At 41.0% G+C, this 22,137-nt stretch overlaps 1 protein-coding gene, 2 long non-coding RNA genes and 1 other non-coding gene across 7 annotated transcripts; 3 read left to right on the plus strand and 1 right to left on the minus strand.

Moving 5' to 3' along the window:
- The first annotated feature begins 273 nt into the window (after positions 1-273).
- LOC105384726 (protein argonaute-2) lies at positions 274-20,923 on the plus strand. 4 transcript variants are annotated; one of them, XM_048624765.1, is made up of 23 exons: positions 274-409; positions 784-803; positions 6,350-6,719; positions 6,750-7,122; positions 7,232-7,408; positions 7,615-7,703; positions 8,065-8,164; positions 8,443-8,563; positions 9,006-9,142; positions 9,432-9,598; positions 10,043-10,136; positions 12,407-12,511; positions 13,201-13,331; positions 13,673-13,787; positions 14,202-14,369; positions 14,846-14,953; positions 15,523-15,642; positions 16,394-16,483; positions 16,890-17,018; positions 17,662-17,771; positions 18,123-18,216; positions 18,447-18,649; positions 19,510-20,923. In XM_048624765.1, exons 2-23 carry the CDS (start codon positions 794-796, stop codon positions 19,604-19,606), a joined length of 3,108 nt encoding a protein of 1,035 aa, XP_048480722.1. In that variant the 5' UTR covers positions 274-409; positions 784-793; the 3' UTR covers positions 19,607-20,923. The 4 variants fall into 4 exon arrangements, with proteins under 4 accessions (XP_048480722.1, XP_048480721.1, XP_048480723.1 ...); XM_048624764.1 differs by having other exon boundaries at positions 6,350-6,714; positions 6,745-7,122; XM_048624766.1 differs by having other exon boundaries at positions 6,350-6,688; positions 6,719-7,122.
- Positions 10,496-11,794, plus strand: LOC125489303. The gene is made up of 2 exons (XR_007266871.1): positions 10,496-11,132; positions 11,290-11,794. It is a non-coding gene; the product is annotated as an uncharacterized LOC125489303 (long non-coding RNA).
- Positions 17,428-17,498, plus strand: Trnag-gcc. Its single transcript has one exon. It is a non-coding gene; the product is annotated as a tRNA-Gly (tRNA).
- On the minus strand, positions 18,446-19,266 carry LOC125489302. The gene is made up of 2 exons (XR_007266870.1): positions 19,156-19,266; positions 18,446-18,551 (listed from the first exon to the last, which is right to left on the minus strand). It is a non-coding gene; the product is annotated as an uncharacterized LOC125489302 (long non-coding RNA).
- Positions 20,924-22,137: the final 1,214 nt, after the last annotated feature.

A 22,137-nucleotide genomic window follows, 5' to 3' on the forward strand; every position in this document is an offset into this window, starting at 1 on the left:
GCCGGGCTGTATTTTCATATCAAACACGATTGCAATCCGGCACGGTGCGCCCCGGGCCCCAACATAAGACACCCGTAAGGAACATGGATTACGCATGTAAAGCTGCGTTGCGTTATTGCTCGATGGTCGAGTCCCGGACCCAAACCATCTGCGTCCCGACTTCCCGAGCAATGAACTTCTCGCCTCGTGTCTACCTGCCCACAACCCGACGACATACAGTATTCTGAGATAAAATTTTCTATTCTGTTCTGTCTGTCACACATCAACTTGTTCACAGAATAAACTGCTGGGGATTTACCCAAAAATAAACACAATTTTCTCTGATTATAAAATTTTTGTGCATTTGTGAGTTTATATTGGTATCTGCTGCAATAGTTATTGGTTACTGAAATTCTAGAAACAATTTGAGGTATAGTATTATCATTTTAATGTACTTTAGTAATCGAAATTAATAATTTCTTTGTAAATAAATAGGACGCGCTTTTATATCGTAAACACTCTTGAGTCGTGTATTGATTTTTGATCAAAGAATTTTCGGGTTTGATAGTGCAAAAATTTGATTTATTTGCCTCAATAATAGAATACACAATACTTAGGCAATCATCTTTTCCATCATTCTAGTTCTTCATTCTGAATTTCTGAATACTTGGTATTTAAGTATATCATTTTCTAGAGTAAAACAGACGATCTAGGCATTTAAACCTTTAAAGATTTAGCTCATAAGAATTCCTTTAACTTAATTCGTTTTAAAACTGTGTAACATATAATATTTTTTCCTTACAGCTCTGCAAATATGGGGAGAGGTAAGATATTAGATATTATTCATTCATATCCATTATGTTATTGCACAATATTTACCACAAATTGTAAGTATAAATAAGGGACATAGTCTCATTGTAGGCTCATATGTGATGATCAAATCACAAATAAATTAATAATGCAAAGCTGAAAACTATTATGTGCAGTTTTTTCCAAAATGAGGTTTTTTACATATTGGTACAGTATTTCAAGAGCCAAATTACTTATGTTAAAATGTATACATACAATTTTTATTATCTCAGCTACAAGTCTTTTAAATACTTATCCCATACGTGAGTTCCCAGTGCAAGAATTCTCATGTGACAAATGTCTTACGCACACTGCTGTAACACACTGCTGTCCCTGAATTCCCATAGTGTTAACAACTCGCCAAACAAACTGTGCACACTGTGTGTTAATATGAACAAAGCTATGGTAATTCCTTTCATTGCATGCTACATTACAGCAATGTGTATTGTCCTTTACACAGACACATATGATATGTCCCTTCCCTAGTTCCCTTAGGTAGAGAACTTACTGTAAACATTTTCATTCAAACATGCAGTTTTAGAATTTTTCCCTGAAACTCAAAAATGTTGTAATATGGCAGTAAGACTCACAGTGCAATTTCAAAGTTTTTTTTTTTTTTGTTCCTTGATTGTTCTAACTTGCGATCAGTCGTTGGACCATAAGCAGTTCTTTTGAGCGGTAGAGTGACTTGCAGAACTGGCCTCTCCATTGATAGGCTGTCCTTCATTAAAATTTATTCAGTTTTATTCAACTGAATAATTGTCCCAGATGTGGCTTCGTTTAAGGCGACGGGTCATTTCTGTCTGTGTTAGACATCGCGCCAGCTCATTTTCATGATTTGTTACCCTGTCTCTGTAGGCTTTTGTGAGATGCTTAACTTCCTCTTTCACAGTAGGTATTTCTAGGTAAGCATGTATTTCATCAGTTTTTGTAAACCAGGGAGCTCTTGCTATGGTCCTCAGTGCATTATTTTGGAATCTTTGCAGTATTTCAATGTTGCTGTTTTTCGCCGTACCCCACAACTGTATACCATAAGTCCAGACGGGTTTTAAAATGGATTTGTAAATAAGCATTTTATTGTTTAGTGACAGTCTTGACTGCGGGCCGAGCAGCCATTGGAGAGATCTAAAACGGTAGTTCAGCTCATCGCGTTTTTTCTGGATGTGCTTTTTCCAAGTTTGCCTCCGGTCAAGGTGAAACCCTAGGTACTTCACTGTATCTTTATGTGGTAATCGCTCATTCCCAAATTTGACCTCCGGACAATCTTTCCTTCTTAGGGTGAAAGTGATATGATTGGATTTTGCTGCACTAGCCTTGATCTTCCAACACTTCATCCAATCATGTATCTTGTTGAGGTGTGTTTGCAAGGTCGCTGATGCTTGCTCTGGACTATCACTTGAAGCAAGTACAGCAGTATCGTCTGCAAATGTTGCAGTCATCACTGTTTCTGACACAGGAACATCACTGGTATAAATAATATACAATGTCGGCCCAAGGACTGATCCTTGCGGTACCCCCGCTTGTATATCATACATGTCGGAAACAGAGTCGTTTATTTTCACATAAAATGACCTATTTTCAATGTATGATTTCAGGAGTAAGAACATGTTATGAGGTAGGGTCTTCTTTATTTTATAGAGTAGGCCATTATGCCAGACTTTATCAAACGCCTGTTGTACATCCAAAAATACTCCACAGCAATAAAGCTTTTTTTCCAGGGCGTTTCTCACTTTTTCACAAACTCTGTGTACTTGTTCCACTGTCGAATGATTGCTTCTGAATCCGAATTGATGTTCTGGGATTAGTTTCTTCTCTGCCATACAAGCTTTTAGCCGCACAGAAAGTACTTTCTCGAAGACTTTTGAGAGCACTGGTAACAGACTGATTGGTCGGTAGGAAGACGTAAGATGTGGGGGTTTTCCCGCTTTGAGCACCATTGTTATTTGGGACACTTTCCAGATGTTCGGAAAATACCCGGTTCTCAGTATGCTATTGAAAATAATTGTTATGAGAGTTATGACTTTCTTTGGTAGTTGTCTTAGTACTTCAGCGGTTATAAGGTCAAAACCTGGCGCCTTCTTTAATTGTAGATTCTGGATTGTTCTACGTACTTCAGAAGGGGTACAGGCAGCCAAAGGTGGACTGAGTTGGAGATCACTTTCCAGATAGTTTTTGACTTCTTCATCTACAATGTCTGATGTGAGGTCTTCATTAGGTTTAAACACATTTTTCAGAAACGCCGCGTAAGCTTCAGCTCTCTCTGTGTCTGTCCTCGCCCAACTTCCGTCTTCGGTTTTTAATGGGTATTGAGCAAGTTGAGGCTTTAGTGTTGTTTTAACAGTTTTCCATAAGGAATATTCATTATCACACATTGGGTTGAGGGACTCTAGTTTTTGTTGGAGGGTGTCATTCTCTATTTCAACTAGGAAGTCCTTTAATTCAGCTGCAGCTTTGTTAAAAGCCTTTTTGTGCTCTGGATGTCTGCTGATCTGCCATTGCCTTCGGAGTCGCCTTTTTTCCAGTACTTTTTTTCTCACTTCTTGAGGTATGTTGTACCGACCGTGATTTTTTATGGGATCTCTAGTGCCTGGAGTGTTTAGCCAAGCTGACTTTTGAATGATTTGAGTCAGATAGTTGGCTGCAGTTTCGATATCCTCTTCGGTTTTTAAAGGAATGTTGAGGTTGGTGTGATCTTCTAGGTATTGGCGATACGAATCCCAATCTGTTTTGTGATTGCATAAATATGGGCATTTTGCTCTTTCTATAACAGATGTGCTTATAGTTGTTATTACGGGTGTATGATCCGAAGAGCTGTCATAGCATCCTTCAACTTTAAGGTAGTAGGTTGAGATGCCTTTATATACAAAGAAATCCAGAAGATCCGGGAGTTTATTCGGGTCAGTAGGCCAGTAAGTAGGTTGGCAGGTTGTTAGAACAGTTAATTTGTTTCGGTCTAAACAATTTTTTAGGTTTCTTCCTCTTGTTAGCGTAAGTCTTGAACCCCAGTGAATGTGTTTTGCATTCCAGTCTCCGCCTACGATATATCTGTTCCCCAGCGACCGGAAGAACTGATCAAAGTCTGTGTCAGACAGATCTGGTTGTCTATTTTTCTTTGGTGGGCAATATATAGATGACACCGTAAGCTGCCCCCATTGATCTTCTATCGCGATAGATGTAGCTTGTATCTGAGCTGTTCGATATTTAGGCAGTAATTGATGCTTAATGTTGTTCCTTACTATAATAGCAGTTCCTGCATGCCCCGTGTCATCTGGATGAGCTGTTAGGTAGGTATGGTAACCAGATATATCAGTTCGAGAACTTTCTGTTAGGCGTGACTCAGATATTAATAATATATCCAAATGGTGCATTTTCATCAAAACATCTACTTCTTGTTGTCTGTTTGATAGTCCATTTGCGTTCCAAGTTGCTATTATTAAAGATGCCATTAATTTATTAGTTTTGTAACTAGCGTGGTCAGTAGACTCATCAACGAGCCCATCTGGTCCAGTAGTTTGTCTAGCTTTTCAGCTTGTTTGGAGAGAATTTCTTCTAGTTTTGTTGGGGTGTTTTCTTCATCTTTATTGGCTGCTATTGATGCGTAGGTGCGGCGTGGTTTCTCGCTCTTACTCGGAGCTGGAATGTTGTAGGTACTAGCTGGTATTTTTGGAGCATGGGTATCGTGTGATTTATCACTATTTTTTTGGTGTGGCTTCACAGTAGTTTTGCGTTGTTGTATTTGCAGGAATACTTTACAGCCCTTGTAGTTAGCAGGGTGGTCTTGAAAGCAGAGGGCGCATGTAGCTGGCGTGTTTCTATCTTTAATTGGGCAGTCTGTAGTACTGTGATTTTCTGCACACTTGACGCAGCGATACGGACGCATGCAGTTGTTTCTTGTATGTCCATATTGTTGACATCGCTTACATTGCGGTATAACTTTCTTATGGATTGGGTCTTCTATGGTAATGCTGGTATGATAGATGTATTTCAGCTTCTTCACATCACTATTGTTGGGACTTGGCTCAAGGTTTACAAACCATGTGAATAATGGAGTTTTATCTAAACCAGATCTAGCATTGATAATTTCACCTTTCACTTTGTTACCAGTGCTCTCGATAGCTTCTTTAATCGATTCAATTGGTGTAGATGGGTGGAGGTTTTTTATCACAATCCGATATGGTCTTTGGTCTTTTTGAGTGAATGTGTGTCCTATAAGTTCCTTTTCCCTAACTAGGTCTAGGAGCTTCTTGTAGGAATCAATGTCACTGCAGGTGATGCGTAACTGATTTTTAGTGACGATTTTATAATTGTATTGTGTTTTTTGTAACACTCCATCAATGAGCTCATTGAGTTTTGTGATGTTCTGAATACCATAAAGTATAATTGGTGGGGGTTTCTTCACCGTGGGTTTAGCCTTGGTGTTTTTATTAGAATTTTCATCTATTTTAAGCGGTGAATATCGATTCTCTAGCTGCAGTTCCTTGTCCGGAGATGGAGTTTGGTTGAGCTTCTTCCGCTTATATCTATTGCGGAGGATGGGTATGGTTTGCCAATCATTTTCGTTGGTTGATGTTTGGTTCTCTGGATCAAGGTTGACTTTGGTATACAGATCTACTTGAGGGGGTACATTTTCAGATGATGGTTTAAAAACCGGCATAGAAATTTTTGGTGTAATATTTTTTGCACTGGTATCATTTTCCCTGCTGGTGTTATGATCTTCCACCAGTAAGGTCTTTTTCGGCGGGGAATGCTGCATCATTATGGTGTGGTAACACAATGAGAGCACTTAGTTTTCACTGACATATCCACAGAATATAAGAGTTAATGTTCTGAGGAATGACATTATGTAAAAAAATATTTGAGGGTACTTGGAGAAAAAGTTCGAATATTTTTGTGACTAAGATGTGAATTGTGATTTTGTGAGCACTAATTTGGTTTAATCCTAAAGTTTCGTGTGGAGATAACACTATCACACAGTTTTCAGACACTAATAAACACTTTAGCACTGTTTGTTTTCACAAATATCACTATTTGAACAAAATATCAAATAAATGTTAGAGAGCAGGTTTGCTTGTTAAGACAGTTCACAGACCGGATAATTTCAAAGTGCTGTTATTATATGGCACTTTTGTGCTACTTAGGTTATCATGACTTATTAAATTTAACTTTGTTAATAATTTGAATTACCCCGATTATAATTTAGAATTTTTAAAATAATTAATACCTGCACACAATATAATGTATAGCATAATAATATGGACACAAAAAGTTATATTCATTTAATATTATCAAAGGTGCAGCTCAGAATGTTCAGTATGTTGCGAAGCTATAACAACTCTATGCTTGTGTGTTTAGAAACCATATTTGAGCATATATTTGCAGTGCTTGCTGATGCAATGGTGTAGGCTGTTATAGTAGTTTGGTGTTGGAAATTTTGTACTGAGTGATTTATCTGTTACATAGTACCTAACAAATTTCAAATCTGTGACATTGTTGTTGGCTGATTGTTATTGAATCCTCACAGGAAAAAAGAAGGGTGGAAAGAAGAGTGAAGGAGACGATGTGGAGGCGGCAACGCAGGGAGTGAGCTCCCTCGAGCTCAGTGCGGCAGGGCCCTCGCAAGCTCCCTCACAGTCGGTCGCGGCGCCCCCGGCCCCGGCACCTGCCCCGCCCCCCGCTGCGGCGCCTGTACCGGTCCCCGCCTCCGCCCCCACTCCTGCTGTTGAAAAAGCAGCAACAGATGAGATGACGGGAGGCGATGACACGGAGGGTGGACTCGGTTTGGGCGGGCCGAAGAGGAAGAGACCGCCACGCAAGAAGAAGGGGCCAGCTCAAGCGTCAGGCGATGGACCACCCGGCCCCGCCGGTGGGCCCGCGCCCGGTGGGCCCGCGCCCGGTGGGCCCGCGCCCGGTGGGCCTGCGCCGGTGGCTCAGGCAGTGGCAGCGCGCCCTGCCATGCCGGGACCTCCCGGGTTTGCAGCTCAGTCGCCGTCCGGCCCGCCCCCGCAGCCGTGGGGCGGCGCCCCCGTGCGCGCGCAGTCGCCACCCTCCGCCGGCCCCTGGCGCTCGCAGCCGCCCCCGCAGCAGCAGGCCCGCCCCCCTCCCGCCGCGTACGCTCCCCCCCGGCAAGCTCCGCACCCGCAACCTACTTCCAGTCTACCGCCAAACGCGAGTAGGAAGTCCATCGAAAAATCCAGATATTCGATTCCTGCGAAAATTCTGGGTAACAGAGTGCCCTGCAGAAAAGTCCAGCTTATTACCAATTATTTGGCGATGAAGATTAAACCAATGAAAATTGTAAGTATCTGTGTTGCCCATTCATTTAAATACAAAAAAATTGTAATTAGGTATAATTTATATTTTTGTTTACATATAACGGTTTTTTTAAGATGTAATAATATTTCAGCACCGTTACGACGTGATCTTCACTCCGGACAAGCCGAAGAAGTTTCTGCCGCGGGCGTTCCAAGCCGCCATGCAGAAGTTCTTCCCCAAGATCGTGGTGGCCTTCGACCAGACCAAGAACTTCTACTCGGTGGATCCGTTGCCGAAAGTTATGCAAACGGAACGGTACACCTGCAAAGTTAGTATATTTATACTATATTTACTGGTATAGTATAGGGTGGAGTGGACACGATTGTTGGGCAATCAGGGTTAACTTCTTCTGCATACAAGCTTAAGCGTGTTTTAAAATCATTAATAGGTACTTAATCAAATAAGTTATCGATATAATTATCATCCACACATAGTATTTAGTATATTATAATTAAAAGCTATTTCTATTTTAAGGTGGAGTTACAGGACGACTACGGCAAGACATTGAATTTCGAGATGTCTTTTAAAGGAACGGGAATCGTGGATTTCCAAACTTTGAACACGTGAGACACACTTTATTCTTCATTATAATTCCTGACATTACGTAATGCGATTGGTTTTAGCTTGGACGGCTTGGACCTAGAACGGTTTTTTATAACAATTACCACGGCTGCAAGTCTCATTGAGATTATCTATCTACGCAAGCGTAGAATATAATGCCCAAGTGTGTAGTAGGTACCTACACAGGACCACTCTCTGTTCCACTTCCGTCAATAATAACCCGATGGAACGGATGACCGACACGACTGGGAACAGGACCAACTGAACTATACTTAGTACCGTTCTCTTTGAACAATTTTTCTCCACGTTTCCAAGCTAACATGATGACAAATTTTGACATTTTAATGTAATCTTTTTTTTCAGCTACATGAATGAGGGTGGAACTACTCTGAACCCGCCTACTGAAGCAATACAGTGTGTTGATGTTGTGCTCCGACAAGGCACCCTCCAGTCCTATATCAAGGTAACATTTATTGCTTACTTTCGCTTACTTACAGCAATACTAGAACTTTGTCACATTGGATGTAGTATACAAAATACAGTGCTGGGAAACAAGATACGGTGCATCTTAGTTCCGTAAAGCAATGCGTGCAAACAGACATAAATTCATTGCATAATGTATACAAGTATATTTTTTAGTCGCAACCCCAAATAAATACCGTATTGTTTTCAGCCGTGCAAGGCGGTAATAAAGCGTATTATTTTCGTAGTGATTTAAATTATTCATGGTATTTGTTGCAGGCGGGCCGGCAATTCTTCAAGCGACCGAACAACCCTATACTTCTAGGCGATGGATTAGAAATGTGGACAGGCCTGTTCCAATCGGCTATATTCACTTCGCGGCCTTTCATCAATATTGACGGTAAAATATGATACAAATATAATCGTTTTTACCATTTCTCTTATATTAAGATCAATAATGAACTACATGAAGAACAATGGACGACCGGATGGCGCAGCGGTTAGAAACGCTGACTCTTGTGCCGAAGGTCCCGGGTTCGATTCCCGGCCGGGGCAGATATTTGTTAAAACACAGATATTTGTTCTCGGGTCTTAGATGCGCCCGTAAAATGGCAATAGGCCCGCTACCTATTACATTTGGACTAACTGGCGAAAAGTGGGTGCAGCAATGCACCTCTGCCTACCCCGCAAGGGGGTACATTAGTACAAGGTGTAAGTGTTTATATTTATTATATTTTTATTTATGAAGAAAAATGAAAACATGTATTGACTCGTTCATGTTTTGACCTAAAAGTCTTTTTAACGGTTAACAATGTCCTATTTATAAACCTCCACACCCACAGTGGCGCACAAGGGGTTCCCGATCCAGCAGAGCATGCTGTCGGCCATCCAGAGCTTCCGTCTGGACCCTACCAAGAACCTGACGACGCAGCGCGGCCGCAACTTGGAGAACTTCCTCGTCTATCTGAAGGGACTCAAGGTAAGGATATTATGGCATATATTTTGAATAAGAATGGGCGTGGTTTACGGGTAGGAGAAAGGACCCTTCTCGATTGACGAGTCATCAGTTCTTTTTATATGGCCGGCCTGTATCTGTCGTTAATTTGACTGGCCAGTAATCTCACCACCTAGAACCAGACATACCCACCAACGCGGTAAGAAGAAGAATATTACGCCTCCGTTTTCATTCCTTATGCCGTCCCGCATTAACCTTTCCCGCATCTACCCACAGACTCTTTAGAAGTTAACTCGGTTGTTAACGTTGCCAGGTGGTGGCAAGTCTGGCCGGCGACACGGGTCGCAACGCAGTGAAACGCGACTTCATAGTGAACGGCATAGTGGACCCCGCCAACCAGCAGAAGTTCCTCTACACGGACGACAACAAGAAGCAGAGTACCATCACCGTCGAACAGTACTTCAGGCTTAAAGGCTGCAGGTATGTGCGTCTTTTTAAATATCGTAAAGAAAGTTTTGATTTAAAGTATTCAAATACTAAACGAAACTAATATAACCGAAAATTCTATTTTTTTTGTATGTCTCTGTGTTTATGTCCATAAGGTCGTGCGGATAAAAAAACAAATGAAAATGCCGTTAGTTTATAAGCTGGTGTTGGCTAATGTTTAGACAGAGCTTCGATGAGCGTCGGCGTCGTGATTCCGTCCAGCTTCTCATATTAATAATTTACCGGCACAATAAACAGGTGGATCGACATGAATGCGGAAGTTAACTGGAAGAGAATGCTTTTAGCATTAAGTTCGCCTATGTACAAATTGATTTATGTGCAATAAAGAATTTAATAATAATAATGCGTTGGGCAGGTGAATGAGTGTTTCATAATTATCATAAAAAATGCTAGAACAGTTTGCTGTATCTCCCCCAGACTGCAGTACCCCAATCTGAACTGCGTGTGGGTGGGCCCGCGCGACCGCAGCGTGTACTACCCGATGGAGATACTCGACGTCGCGTACGGACAGGTGAGCTAATATCCATCTTATATCTAAGTGAATAAGGACTTAACATGGCTCAAGAGATTATATTAAAGTTTGGGTGCATCGAATGTTTATGAATGAAATTTTCATTTTCTTTCATAAACACAAGCATTTGATACTTTAAAGTGGGACCTGATCATCCATCCTCTACCCTTAGCTTCATCCACCACATCCATAATACTTTTAGTATGTTGTTTCAGACACTTCGAGCTTTTACAGTAACATATACAATTTATTTTCCATATTTTTGCTTAGTTGGTTGAGCTATTAAATAATTTATTAAGTACAATTATGTACAGTTAAATATATAAATAGTTATAAAAATAACTATCCTTTTAAGTTCATGTACAGTCAGGTGCAGAAAAACCTGACCCCCTGCATTTCAAATAGAAATTCAAACTACGCAAAGCCAATTTGTCGGTGTGACGTATGTTGCGGTAGTGCTCGTGTCTATAGACAGACACAGAACTATTTTACTATTCTCCTATTTATATCCATCATTTAGATTTTAGATAATATCCATCATTTACACAAACTAACGAATTCATAGAACAATAATATTATGAAATACAAAATTTAAATTATTTTTGTTTTTCATCTGGGCTCGAACCCGCGGCCCAATTATTCGCAAACCAACCATTTGCCCGCTACGCCACGAAGCTTATTGAACTCGTTTGCAAAATAGTGAATATGTTGCGGTTCATTAGCAAAAGTATAGTCTATGTAGTGAATAGTGATAATTGTTTACAATATGAAATATTATAAGCGCAGAGGGTATTTTGAATTTATTTCTCATTTGAAATTGTAGACTTGAAGAGAATGTTTTGTTGCATTGAGATGGGTTTTGTTAATTCCATCTGATTGATCTGATTTATATTTATACCTATAATATAATCAAAATTATTGATTTGTAACGATGACAAACGAATTTATTAACAAGGTCATCATTATTAATTGAGTTAAGTGCCAGGACAACATTGGGTTCGTATTTTCTCTTTATAATTTTATTGGTTACTTTATATATTATTGGCTTTCATTTATTTTACTTATAGATTATCATAATATACATTTTACGCTATAGTAATAATGTCACAATTATTATATTCATTAAGGCATGATCAAATTATTGTTTTTAAAGGTTACCGAAGATGGATGTCCTATAATGGGCCCTGAAGAACTGTTATAAAATAGCTAACGCATGACAAGATTTAATTTGAGAATTTTAAGGATGATATTATGGTTGCTGTTTGCATTGCGTCAGAAATATCTTCTACACGATAACAGCTCAACTCGCAAAGAAGAAATGGAACATTATAACTATGTTATTATACGTTTAGTAGGTATTTAACGGGTCCCCAGTTTAAAAATGAGTAAAATTTATTTAGTAGTAAGATAATTATTTGTTCATACTGTTAAGATAATTGATTACATATTTATAAGTAACTACTTAGTAATAAAATTGTTGCTTATTTATAATTTAATTGTAGAAAACAACAAGAGATGTAAATTGTGAAATTTAGTAACATGTTGGTTCTCATTGTTGTAATTCTACAATTTTTGAATTTGTTTACTTTTGTTCATAATTATTCTGCATACAGACTAATAATATTTACTTGTTTAGTGAAATAAAGTTCTTTTTCTTATATATTATGTTTTTATTTTATTTCCTGTTCATATTGATAAAGATAGTCTAAAATAACCTATCTATAATGATTAACAAAGTAAAACATAAAAATAAATTTTAAAAGTCACACCTCCCAGAGATTTGAACTCTGAACCTCCATATTGAAAGCCGAATACCTTAACGATTACACCACACCGTCAAGTAGTTAAACTGGTGAAAAATGCAATCAATTCGTATCACACTGAGCTGGCTTGCAATAGTTAAAAGTGAACAACACAGGTTTTAACATTCTGGCATGAACTTTATGAAGCTAGTTCCAATATTTGATTTAAGATGGCGCTTAAATTAATAAAAGTCGATATTTAGCGCCATATTTTAACACACATACAGAAGTCTTAGTAACGAAACAAGGTGTATGTAGTTCAAGGTTATTTTACATAGGTGGCGCCTATGTGGGAGGGTTGTAGTTATAGCTATATAGGGGATCAGGATTAATTGCACTTGACTGTACATGACCATCACGGAAATAATATATGTAGAGCGGGATTATCCAGCCGTTGTCATTGTCAGTTGCGATTCGTTGAGGTTTTCACCTTGTTAGTTTCTGAACGCGTGTGTGTGTTGTTGCCAGGTGCGCCTGCGCCAGCTGAACGAGACGCAGCTGCAGACGATGGTGCGCGAGGCCGCCACGCCGCCGCACATCCGCAAGGAGAAGATACACGAAGTCATCCGCGCCGTGAGTACCAGCTGCCCTACCACCACCGACACAGCTGAACGAGACGCAGCTGCAGACGATGGTGCGCGAGGCCGCCACGCCGCCGCACATCCGCAAGGAGAAGATACACGAAGTCATCCGCGCCGTGAGTACCAGCTGCCCTACCACCACCGACACAGCTGAACGAGACGCAGCTGCAGACGATGGTGCGCGAGGCCGCCACGCCGCCGCACATCCGCAAGGAGAAGATACACGAAGTCATCCGCGCCGTGAGTACCTGCTGCCCTACTACCACCGACACATTAGGTATTAACAATCCATAAGCAGCGTCGCTCGCTGCCAAACATCTGTCAGATTCATACGACAGATTTCACTTTCAAGCGTCGCTGCTTATGGAATGTTAATTGTGAATGTTCGGTGGTGGTAACCCCATTGTATATATTGTGATTCATGGATGAATGTCATTATTTAAGGGACAACTCATACAAGTATCCGATAGTTTATTTCAATGATATAAACCAATAAAGGACACTCTACTCTCGAGTAAGTACTTATGTCTGTATTGGTATCATCATACCTTAATTTGACATTATGTCTGATGCTATTTGGAATAAATAATAACCAGTTCACCAGTCATTGGTGTCAGGAACCTGATATACCTTCACTTCACCTTAATTATTTAGACTGAAACTCTTAATATAATTTCACAGATGAAATACTCCACCAACCCGTACTTTGAGAAGTTTGGCCTGCAGATATCGGACCAGTTCACCAGTGTGGAGGGCAAAGTGCTGTTTGCGCCGAAGCTCGAATACGGCTGTAATAAAACCGTTAATCCCATGTAAGTAGTTTAAATCTAAGGCGATTTGTAACGAAACGACAGTATTGTATCCATTTATTGTGCGTAATAATCGATAGTAATTCTGCTGGAATTTGGACACACCCAGCCTTACCGACTTATACCGCCAACAGTGGTGACCCCGACGTGATAACAGTGTAAAATTCATAGAAATACATCACTATTTTTTATAAAAACTATGCGTGCCGAAATTTGTTTATGAATTATTGACAGTGATAATGACGATAATATTTTAACGTCTCTTCAACCTTTAGACACGCGCAGTTTGTACACTTAGGGCATCTAGTGTCCTATATTCTAGGTAACATTTGTGTTTCTACCAGTCGCGGCGCATGGAACTACGAGCGTCTTTTAGCCGGCGCGCAGCTGGAGGCGTGGGGCCTCATCGCCGTTGAGGTGGACGCCTACAACGCCAACGCTGAGGCCTTGGAGAGGGAGGTAAGTTGGGACTCCTCCGATGTAATTGAGAGATAATATGGCCGAAGCTAGACGACATAATGAAGATAGAGCAGGCCTTGTACTGACCATTGAATCAACCGTCATTACCAGTTATTAGATACCTGTAACTGTTGTGCCTGTTCAGCGTCCGAACCACCTTTAAACACACAATCTTAAAGTCCAATTCCCCCGCAGATTTAAAACCAAGGCGAGCAGATGGGCATGCATGCTGCCTTAATTGATCTTCACCTTTATGCATAGAATAGACTTTAAGTATGATTCTCTTCCAGATGAAGAACGAGGCGAGCAGGTGGGCATACCTGCTGCCTTCCATGATTTTCTCTTTTATACACATAATCTTAGCACCTGGCTCACTCGAGTGTCACATCCTCCTAAAATCCAACTCCCCCGCAGATCAAGAACCAAGGCGAGCAGATGGGCATGCTAGTGCGACCAGCTCTCATGCGTCAGTTCAACGTGCCGGCGCGCGACCTGGAGAAGGTGATGAGCGCCGCGCTGGAGAAGCGCCTGCAGCTGCTGGTCGTGGTGGTGTCGTCGCGCACGAGGGACGTGTACTCGCAGGTGAGTACACGGTGTTATGTGGGATAATTGTTGCTGTCTCTGTCTAATACAAACATGCAGACGCGACAGCAAAATAATTTTGCCGATTTTGATACCAAACAACTTATTTGTTTGAAAGCGAGGGTCATAAAGGATGGGACAATCTAAAAACCAGCGCTGTGACGTTGGCCACAACTTACAGCAGATGCTGAGATTGTTCCGATTTGCCATTCTTTTCATTTGATCCATTTAATTTTAATGCATGTTTTTTTTGCATATAAATGATTTCTCTTCTCTTCTTTCTAAAGCTCCTTGTTGTGCTTAAAAATCTGTTATTAAAATAATCATACATACAGATCAATTGAGATCCTCCTCCTTTTTAAGGAGTCGGTTAACAAGTTCTATATACCGGGACACAATCAGACGTTACACAATAAATAGCTAACAGGTTATTTGGTCGGGTTATTATAACTTACATATTATTTCATCATGAACAGGTGAAGAAGATAGCGGAGAAGCGAGTGGGTCTGCTGACGCAGTGCATCAAGGACAACACGGCTGTGCGCAAGCTCAACCCGCAGACTGTCAGGAACATACTGCTCAAAGTGAGTAGAGTTATGTATTAACATCATTAGCCTACAATCTTCAGGAGGACCTCGTCTACTATCCTATTTTGTCCAGTATTGTGCTTTGTCCGCTTATTTGTCTTACCTACATAAACGACAACGCCCTATTCTTGGATAAACCAGCATCAGTAGAGTGCGTTTCATAGAATATTAGATATGCCGTAATGTTGGCTCCCCTGTCTGTCAACCCTGTAATGTTGCCAACTTAGCTACTTTATAACTAAATCTATAATTTATAAATAAATTAAATTATCATAAAATTACCAAATTTTTGGGGAAACTTAATTTCTATTTTGTGGCAAAACTAAAAACCATTGCTGCCAACATAACGACATATATAATAAACGATGAAACGCACTATACAGCGTAGAAGTACGACCTATGACTAATACATAGCGTAAACAAATTTCATAATGCCAATCTCTGAAGCAATCCATTTATATGAAATCTTTGTCTTCCTCAACTTTCTTGTGTCTCAAGGAATCCTCTCCATTAGTCGATAGCAACCTAAAACTTTCCGCCATTACTTGACAATCTACTATTCACAGGTGAACAGCAAGCTCTCCGGCATCAACCAGGCGCTGCACGCGACGTCGCTGCCGGCGTGCATGGCGCGCGGCAACACCATGGTGGTGGGCGCCGACGTGACGCACCCCTCGCCCGACCAGGTACTGCTGCAGCGAGCACGAGCCAGGCGCTGCAGGCTGGGATTTGAACCCGGTTCCTTTGGCGCTAGAGTAGAGGATTTAGACGTCATGGTGGTAGTCCCTTGTTTGACGAGGTCATCATGCTCTCCGTCGCGCACTGTTTGGGTTAATTGGATATAAGACCATCATTCAAAATATAATGTCCTCCTAGCCGAATTTCGACTACGGCGGCCAATCTCATTTGAGATCAGCCATCTACGCAGGAGTACGCAGGAGTAGATTATAGTGCCCAAGTGTGTGCGCAGTACACAGGAGCACTCTCTGTTCCATCACTCTCATAGCCCAATGGGACGGATTGACCGACACGACTGGAGAGAGCTAGGCGCAGGACCGACTGCTTTACATGCCCATCCGACAGCATGGATCGTTTCACTGTTTCGGACATCAGGTGAACAGCCTTCTATGTCCTAACCAAACTTAGAACCACAATTTAGAAACACAAATTGATGGTCCCACCTGGGAATCGAACCCGGGACCTCTGGGCCATGAAGCGAAGCTTCTACCACTAGACCACAGAGGCATCATTCAAGGCAAGACCATCATTCAGTGTGTGTGTAAACTAAGAACCCACATTTATTTTAATGTTTTTGTTACTTGCTAAACTCGTATAATCTAGAATTTAGAACGAAACATAAACTACCATAGTTTGTAAACTGGTATCTAAGGCAATATAACTGATAATATTCTTATATTGAATTGTATTTCCCAACAGTCGACGCTGCCGAGTATTGCGGCGGTGACCGCATCCATCGACAAGCGCTGCTTCAAGTATAACATCGAGTTCAGCATCCAGACTCCCAAGGTATGTATAAACATTACTCCAACATGCATTTTCGTATTTATAAATAAATGCTAAGTGCGAAATTGTTCACCAACCCAGTAGTGCACAGTAGTTTAAGTTTCAATTTCGTTATGAACGAAAAAGATAAAGTCCTATTTAAATCACACATGCTGGCAACAGCTACAGCTCTGCCTTAACTTAGCTGTTACTTTAGCTAACTAGAATCAAAGCATGTCAATCAAATAGTGTATATTTTTTTTCCTATCGGTAGGTGTTAATAAATATACAGATCGATCATTACGCGCGAAACTACGTATCATTTTCTATTCTGGTCACGGCAAACCAATCCCGAGTTCAAAGTAATATAATATGGTGACGAAACAATTTACAAAGTTATTTATCACTCATAATTATTATTTGTCAACAGAAAGAGATAATAGTGGAGTTCGAGGACATAATGGTGGACCACCTTCAGATGTACCGCAAGGCGCAGGGCGCGCTGCCCGCCAAGATATACGTGTTCCGCGACGGAGTCTCCGAGGGACAGTTCGCACAGGTAAATATTACTTACTTCGGGTAATTAAAAATTTATAAGTTTCAGTTATTCATAAAAAACATATAAATCACAAACATGCATTATATCCACTAGAAGTTTCGTCAAAATATTAATAATAATTAATAGTCATTAAAATGACTTCCGTCTGGACTGAGAACTGCAATAATTTCGGCACTTATCCATAGGTTATTATCCTTCGATATAAAATTTCTAAGCTAAGATGTGTAGTTTGTAACATGAGAAATACAATAAACAACCGTGCACTATGAACACATTATGATGACGTAATTTGTTTACATTTTTCAATTTCTAGTATTGCTTCTATTTCACATTTATTGTTTGATCAGCTGAAAAGTATGTAGAATACGTCAGACGTTCTTATAGGCGATTTTGAACTTCCTGCATATCAGCATCGGTGGTTCAGTGGTAGAATGCTCGCCTGCCACGCGGGCGGCCCGGGTTCGATTCCCGGCCGATGCAATCTCTTTTTATTTCTTTACACTCTGTTCATTGAAATAGATTTACTGAGTTACTGACCAATTGTTCTAGACATTTGAAAAGTGTAGGTATTTAATCGTTTTTAAAAATAAAATTTCTCTCTAAAATACCCTTTTTCTAACACCCTGTATACCTGTACGTACAGGTGATGAACACGGAGCTGCAGGCGGTGTACGCGGCGTACGCGCGGCTGAGCGGGGGCACGGGCCGGCCCGAGGTGCTGTTCATGCTGGTGCAGAAGAGACACCACACCAGGTACCAGCACATGTTTTGGCTGACTAGACGATATCGCCCGCTGGACCGACGACCTTGGCTTAGGGCACTCGGATACGAAGTAGCGCCACTCTCTCGCTCTCTCCGAGTGGAAAGGAGACGTTTTACGACTTTTTTGTGATGCTGGATGCGGAGGACCGATGACTGAATTTTATGGCATTCCTACCTATATACCATACTACTATTTTTGTGCCATTCGAATCGCCACGATTGTGTAATTCTCCCAGCAAATCCAAACCTCACCTAAGTATATTTTTAGTATTGATGAAGTCCACGATTTATTTCTTTTATATTTGTTATCATTGTAACGTAATGTATGTGTGTTACCTACAGACTGTTCCCGGCGGGCGACAGCAAGTTCAACGTAGAGCCGGGCACGGTGGTGGACTCGCTCATCGTGCATCCGCGCGAGCTCGACTTCTATTTGGTAAGAGTTTACTTCTCTGCAGTACTGTGAACTTTGTTAATAACTTGGTGAAGAAATGTTCTGACAAGGTAGACGCCACACATTGTATTTTTCTGATAGTGGAAATTGTGTGAAGACTGAAGACATCTACATCGTTACCATCCATATTTCAAACATCTTCCACCTTCCAACTTCTTTCCCACCATTCCCTTATACTAAACACCTAAACTAATCCACAAGCCCCTCCCCAGGTGTCGCACCACGCGATCAAAGGCACCGCGCGGCCGACCCGCTACCACGCAGTCTGCAACGACGGCGGCGTGCCCCACGACGAGATCGAACAGCTGACCTACTACCTGTGCCACCTGTACAGCCGCTGCAGCCGCTCCGTGTCCTACCCCACGCCCACGTACTACGCGCATCTGGCCTGCATCCGCGCGCGACAGCTCACCTTGTCAGTTGTTTACCATTATGTATCTCTAGTATATATGTGGCGGACTCCTAGCCACTAGTTCAGATGAAGATCAACAGATGGCGCTCGGAACTCAATACAGACAAGATGTATGGGAACTACGCAAATTACTATGAAATCCTACATCGCGCATTCGAAGTTTCTCACCTACGCTGCAATATATAGAAATCCCCAACGCTAACCGTTGGGCAGCTGCCCGCCAGGCCACACCACCCGGCCTGGTCGGAGGATCCTCCCTTTGCATGGGGATGCTCCAACACCTCCAGCATCTCCATACTCGTATATACTAGCACGACGAGATCGAGCAGCTCACCTACTACCTGTGTCACCTGTACAGCCGCTGCAGCCGCTCCGTGTCCTACCCCACGCCCACGTACTACGCGCATCTGGCCTGCATCCGCGCGCGACAGCTCACCTTGTCAGTTATATACCACTATGTATCTCTAGTATATAGGTACTAGCACGAGATAGAGCAGCTGACCTACTACCTGTGCCACCTGTACAGCCGCTGCAGCCGCTCCGTGTCCTACCCCACGCCCACGTACTACGCGCATCTGGCCTGCATCCGCGCGCGACAGCTCACCTAGTCAGTTATTTACCATTTACCATTATGTATCTCTAGTATATAGGTACTAGCACGACGAGATAGAGCAGCTGACCTGTGTACAACCATTATGTATCTCTACAGGATTGTGAGTGGCTTTCTCGTTTCCGGCTGTTTTCGAGAATTCATTGTCTCCAACGAGCTCTAAGATATAAATAATATACAAGTAAATGTCTTCTCACCTAACTCCGAAGTTCCTCCAGCCAACCTTGAGTTAACGTGTTCTTTGTTGTTACAGCAACGAACGCTTCGACAACGCCGAGTTGGAGAAGAAGCCGGTTCGCTTCCGGGTGTTGCCGCAAGTGCAGCAGAGAAACCCAATGTTCTTCGTTTAAATCACTTACCTATACGATACTTATACTATACATTTTTATTTTTTCAATCCAAAGCGCAGGTTACGCCTAGCTAGCTACGAACAAGGCGTGTGAACATCGTTTTAGGATAATCGGCAGCGGTGTGAAGAGCTGAAACGATGTTAGCCCGCTTCGTTCTCTAGCTGCTAGTGTGGCCTGCGCTTAAATATATTAAACATTTTAAATCAATACTTTTTTTGTATAAGTTCAGACTCCGGTAAACAGGTATAAATTATTATAGGGAATCATAATCAATTTTGTATAAATCATGAAACTGAAATGAAAATTCGTCTATTGTATCAGAGTGGTCTCATAGATATATATTATGAATGTACCTATTGTGCTTGGTAGTTATTAGTCATTTGGCCAGATCTATTTTCTTTGTACAGTCAGGCTAATACAGTTAGGTATCCACTTTTGTGCCTTGTCAAAACGAAAATTCATAAATAATAATTTATGGTTTCTGAATTTCATACTTTGACAAGGTCGTTTATAATACGTGTTTATAGCGATGCCGATGCAAAAACTGTACTTATCATTTTTATTCTGATGTGATATGATAATGAATCTGAGACCATGTTAATTTACTGTTGAGGTGTTATTTGTTTGTACCTATATGATTTATTTAATTTTCTCGTATGTGCACGAAAGTCGGTTTTCTGGCCTATTGTGCATTATTCGGCTTTAATTTGCACTTTGTGATATTTTAAGTAATGTAATAATTATGTATGTACTGCTTTTATAGACTTGATTCCTATCTGAGTATGAAAATCTTTAAAAACTTAAGCTGCCCAAATACGGCTAAGCCAAAGAGGGTTTTGTTGTTCTATTTAGTGTAAGATATCAAAAAAATCTATGGAGTTTCTTCTGCCACTTCTTCTCCATAGAAGAGTAATCTTTGAAGTGGTAATACTTATTATACTTACTATCAACTATGTAGGCACTATAGGTTAGTGTTATATTTAAGGAATGAATTTTTAAATGTCGGATATACCTTTTTTATAATATAATCTTGAAACTTTCCTAAGCATGTTGTGTACACAAACAACACACACGTGTTCACGACAGTTGCACACGGGATAGCATGTATTTCTCTGATGGTCTGATGATATTGGTGTTTTTTAATTATGTTCCGAAATGTATATTTATTATGGTTTATCTTCACCTATGAATGGAGCCTTATACTTCTTCTTCTTCTTCTTTGTGGATTAGTTGAAACTTTAAAGGAATGTATGTTATTGAATTGTTTTTTTTTATTAAAACGTAACCATTTCTGAATAAACTGTATTTATAAAGATACACCTTGTACTACGTTTCATTTTTATAACATTACACACATGCATACAAAATAAAATAAAAATGTGACACAAAACATCGACGGACCAAGAAAGTTTCTTCTTCTTCTTATCGTGTCGACGATAAACCAACAAAGTCGCTAAATAATACCACCTTTACTATTATGTACGACAATACAGCAGTAGGCATCTGTAATAGGTATCTATCAGCATTCGTAGTTAGCAGTGGGCAGTCTAGTGGCCGCTTCCGCACCTGGCTGGGGTCTCTGCAATTACAATGGAAGCCACTGATTGAACGAGCTGCTTCCTCATCAAGGGGCAGAGTCGTCATCGCCGTCGGAAGCGACCAGTCAATATGTAGGCGAAGGCTGCCAGATTTGAGCGGCTCACACGAGTCATGGACTGTTGATACAACAACTCTTGACACAAAAAGCTACGAGGCCAGCAAACATGTATGAGGAAGGAATAATTTTTTATAATGACTTTTCCTACCATATATATTGCGTTGTTGAAAAAAATCTTTTCAGATTTTCAGCATCTACGTAGGTGGTCTGAAAAGTTTCCGACCTCAACGTGAAAATGGTAGCACACATCAATTAAAGTCAGGGAATGTAATTGTGCATCTTTTGACAGCAACACTTCAAAGTTTCACCCATTTTTGACGCGCGGTTTTTATTTTACAGTCGTTTGAGTGAGTCGATGTGAGCATTTCTGTGAAAATGGAAAACATCGAGTATCGAGCTGTCTTAAAATATTTGTTTTTGAAAGGGAATGCCCCGAGTACCACAGTAAAATTTTGGGCAGCCGAATTTAAACGTGGCCGTAAGAGCTTCGGAGATGATGAACGTTCGGGACGTCCAAAAACTGCAACTACTGACGATAACATCGCTAAAGTTCACCAAATGGTGTTAGACGACCGCCGAATTAAAGTGAGAGAGATAGCAGAGGCAATGAAAATGTCCAGAGAACGTGTTTGTCACATATTAAATCAAGATTTAGGCATGAGAAGGCTGTCCGCGCGTTGGCTGCCGCGTTTGATAACGTCAGACCAACGACGTGTTCGAATGAACATTTCCAATGCTCTGTTGGCGCAGTTTAGGCGCAATAAATCCGAGTTTTGGCGCCGCCTAATTACTATATGAGAGACTATGTAGAAGAATAAAATTAAATTTTAAGAAAAAAAATCTTGTATCTATGTTAGGTCGGAAACAAGAGAAA

This window comes from Plutella xylostella, chromosome 12 (assembly GCF_932276165.1).
Source record: "Plutella xylostella chromosome 12, ilPluXylo3.1, whole genome shotgun sequence".
Lineage (NCBI taxonomy): Eukaryota > Metazoa > Arthropoda > Insecta > Lepidoptera > Plutellidae > Plutella > Plutella xylostella.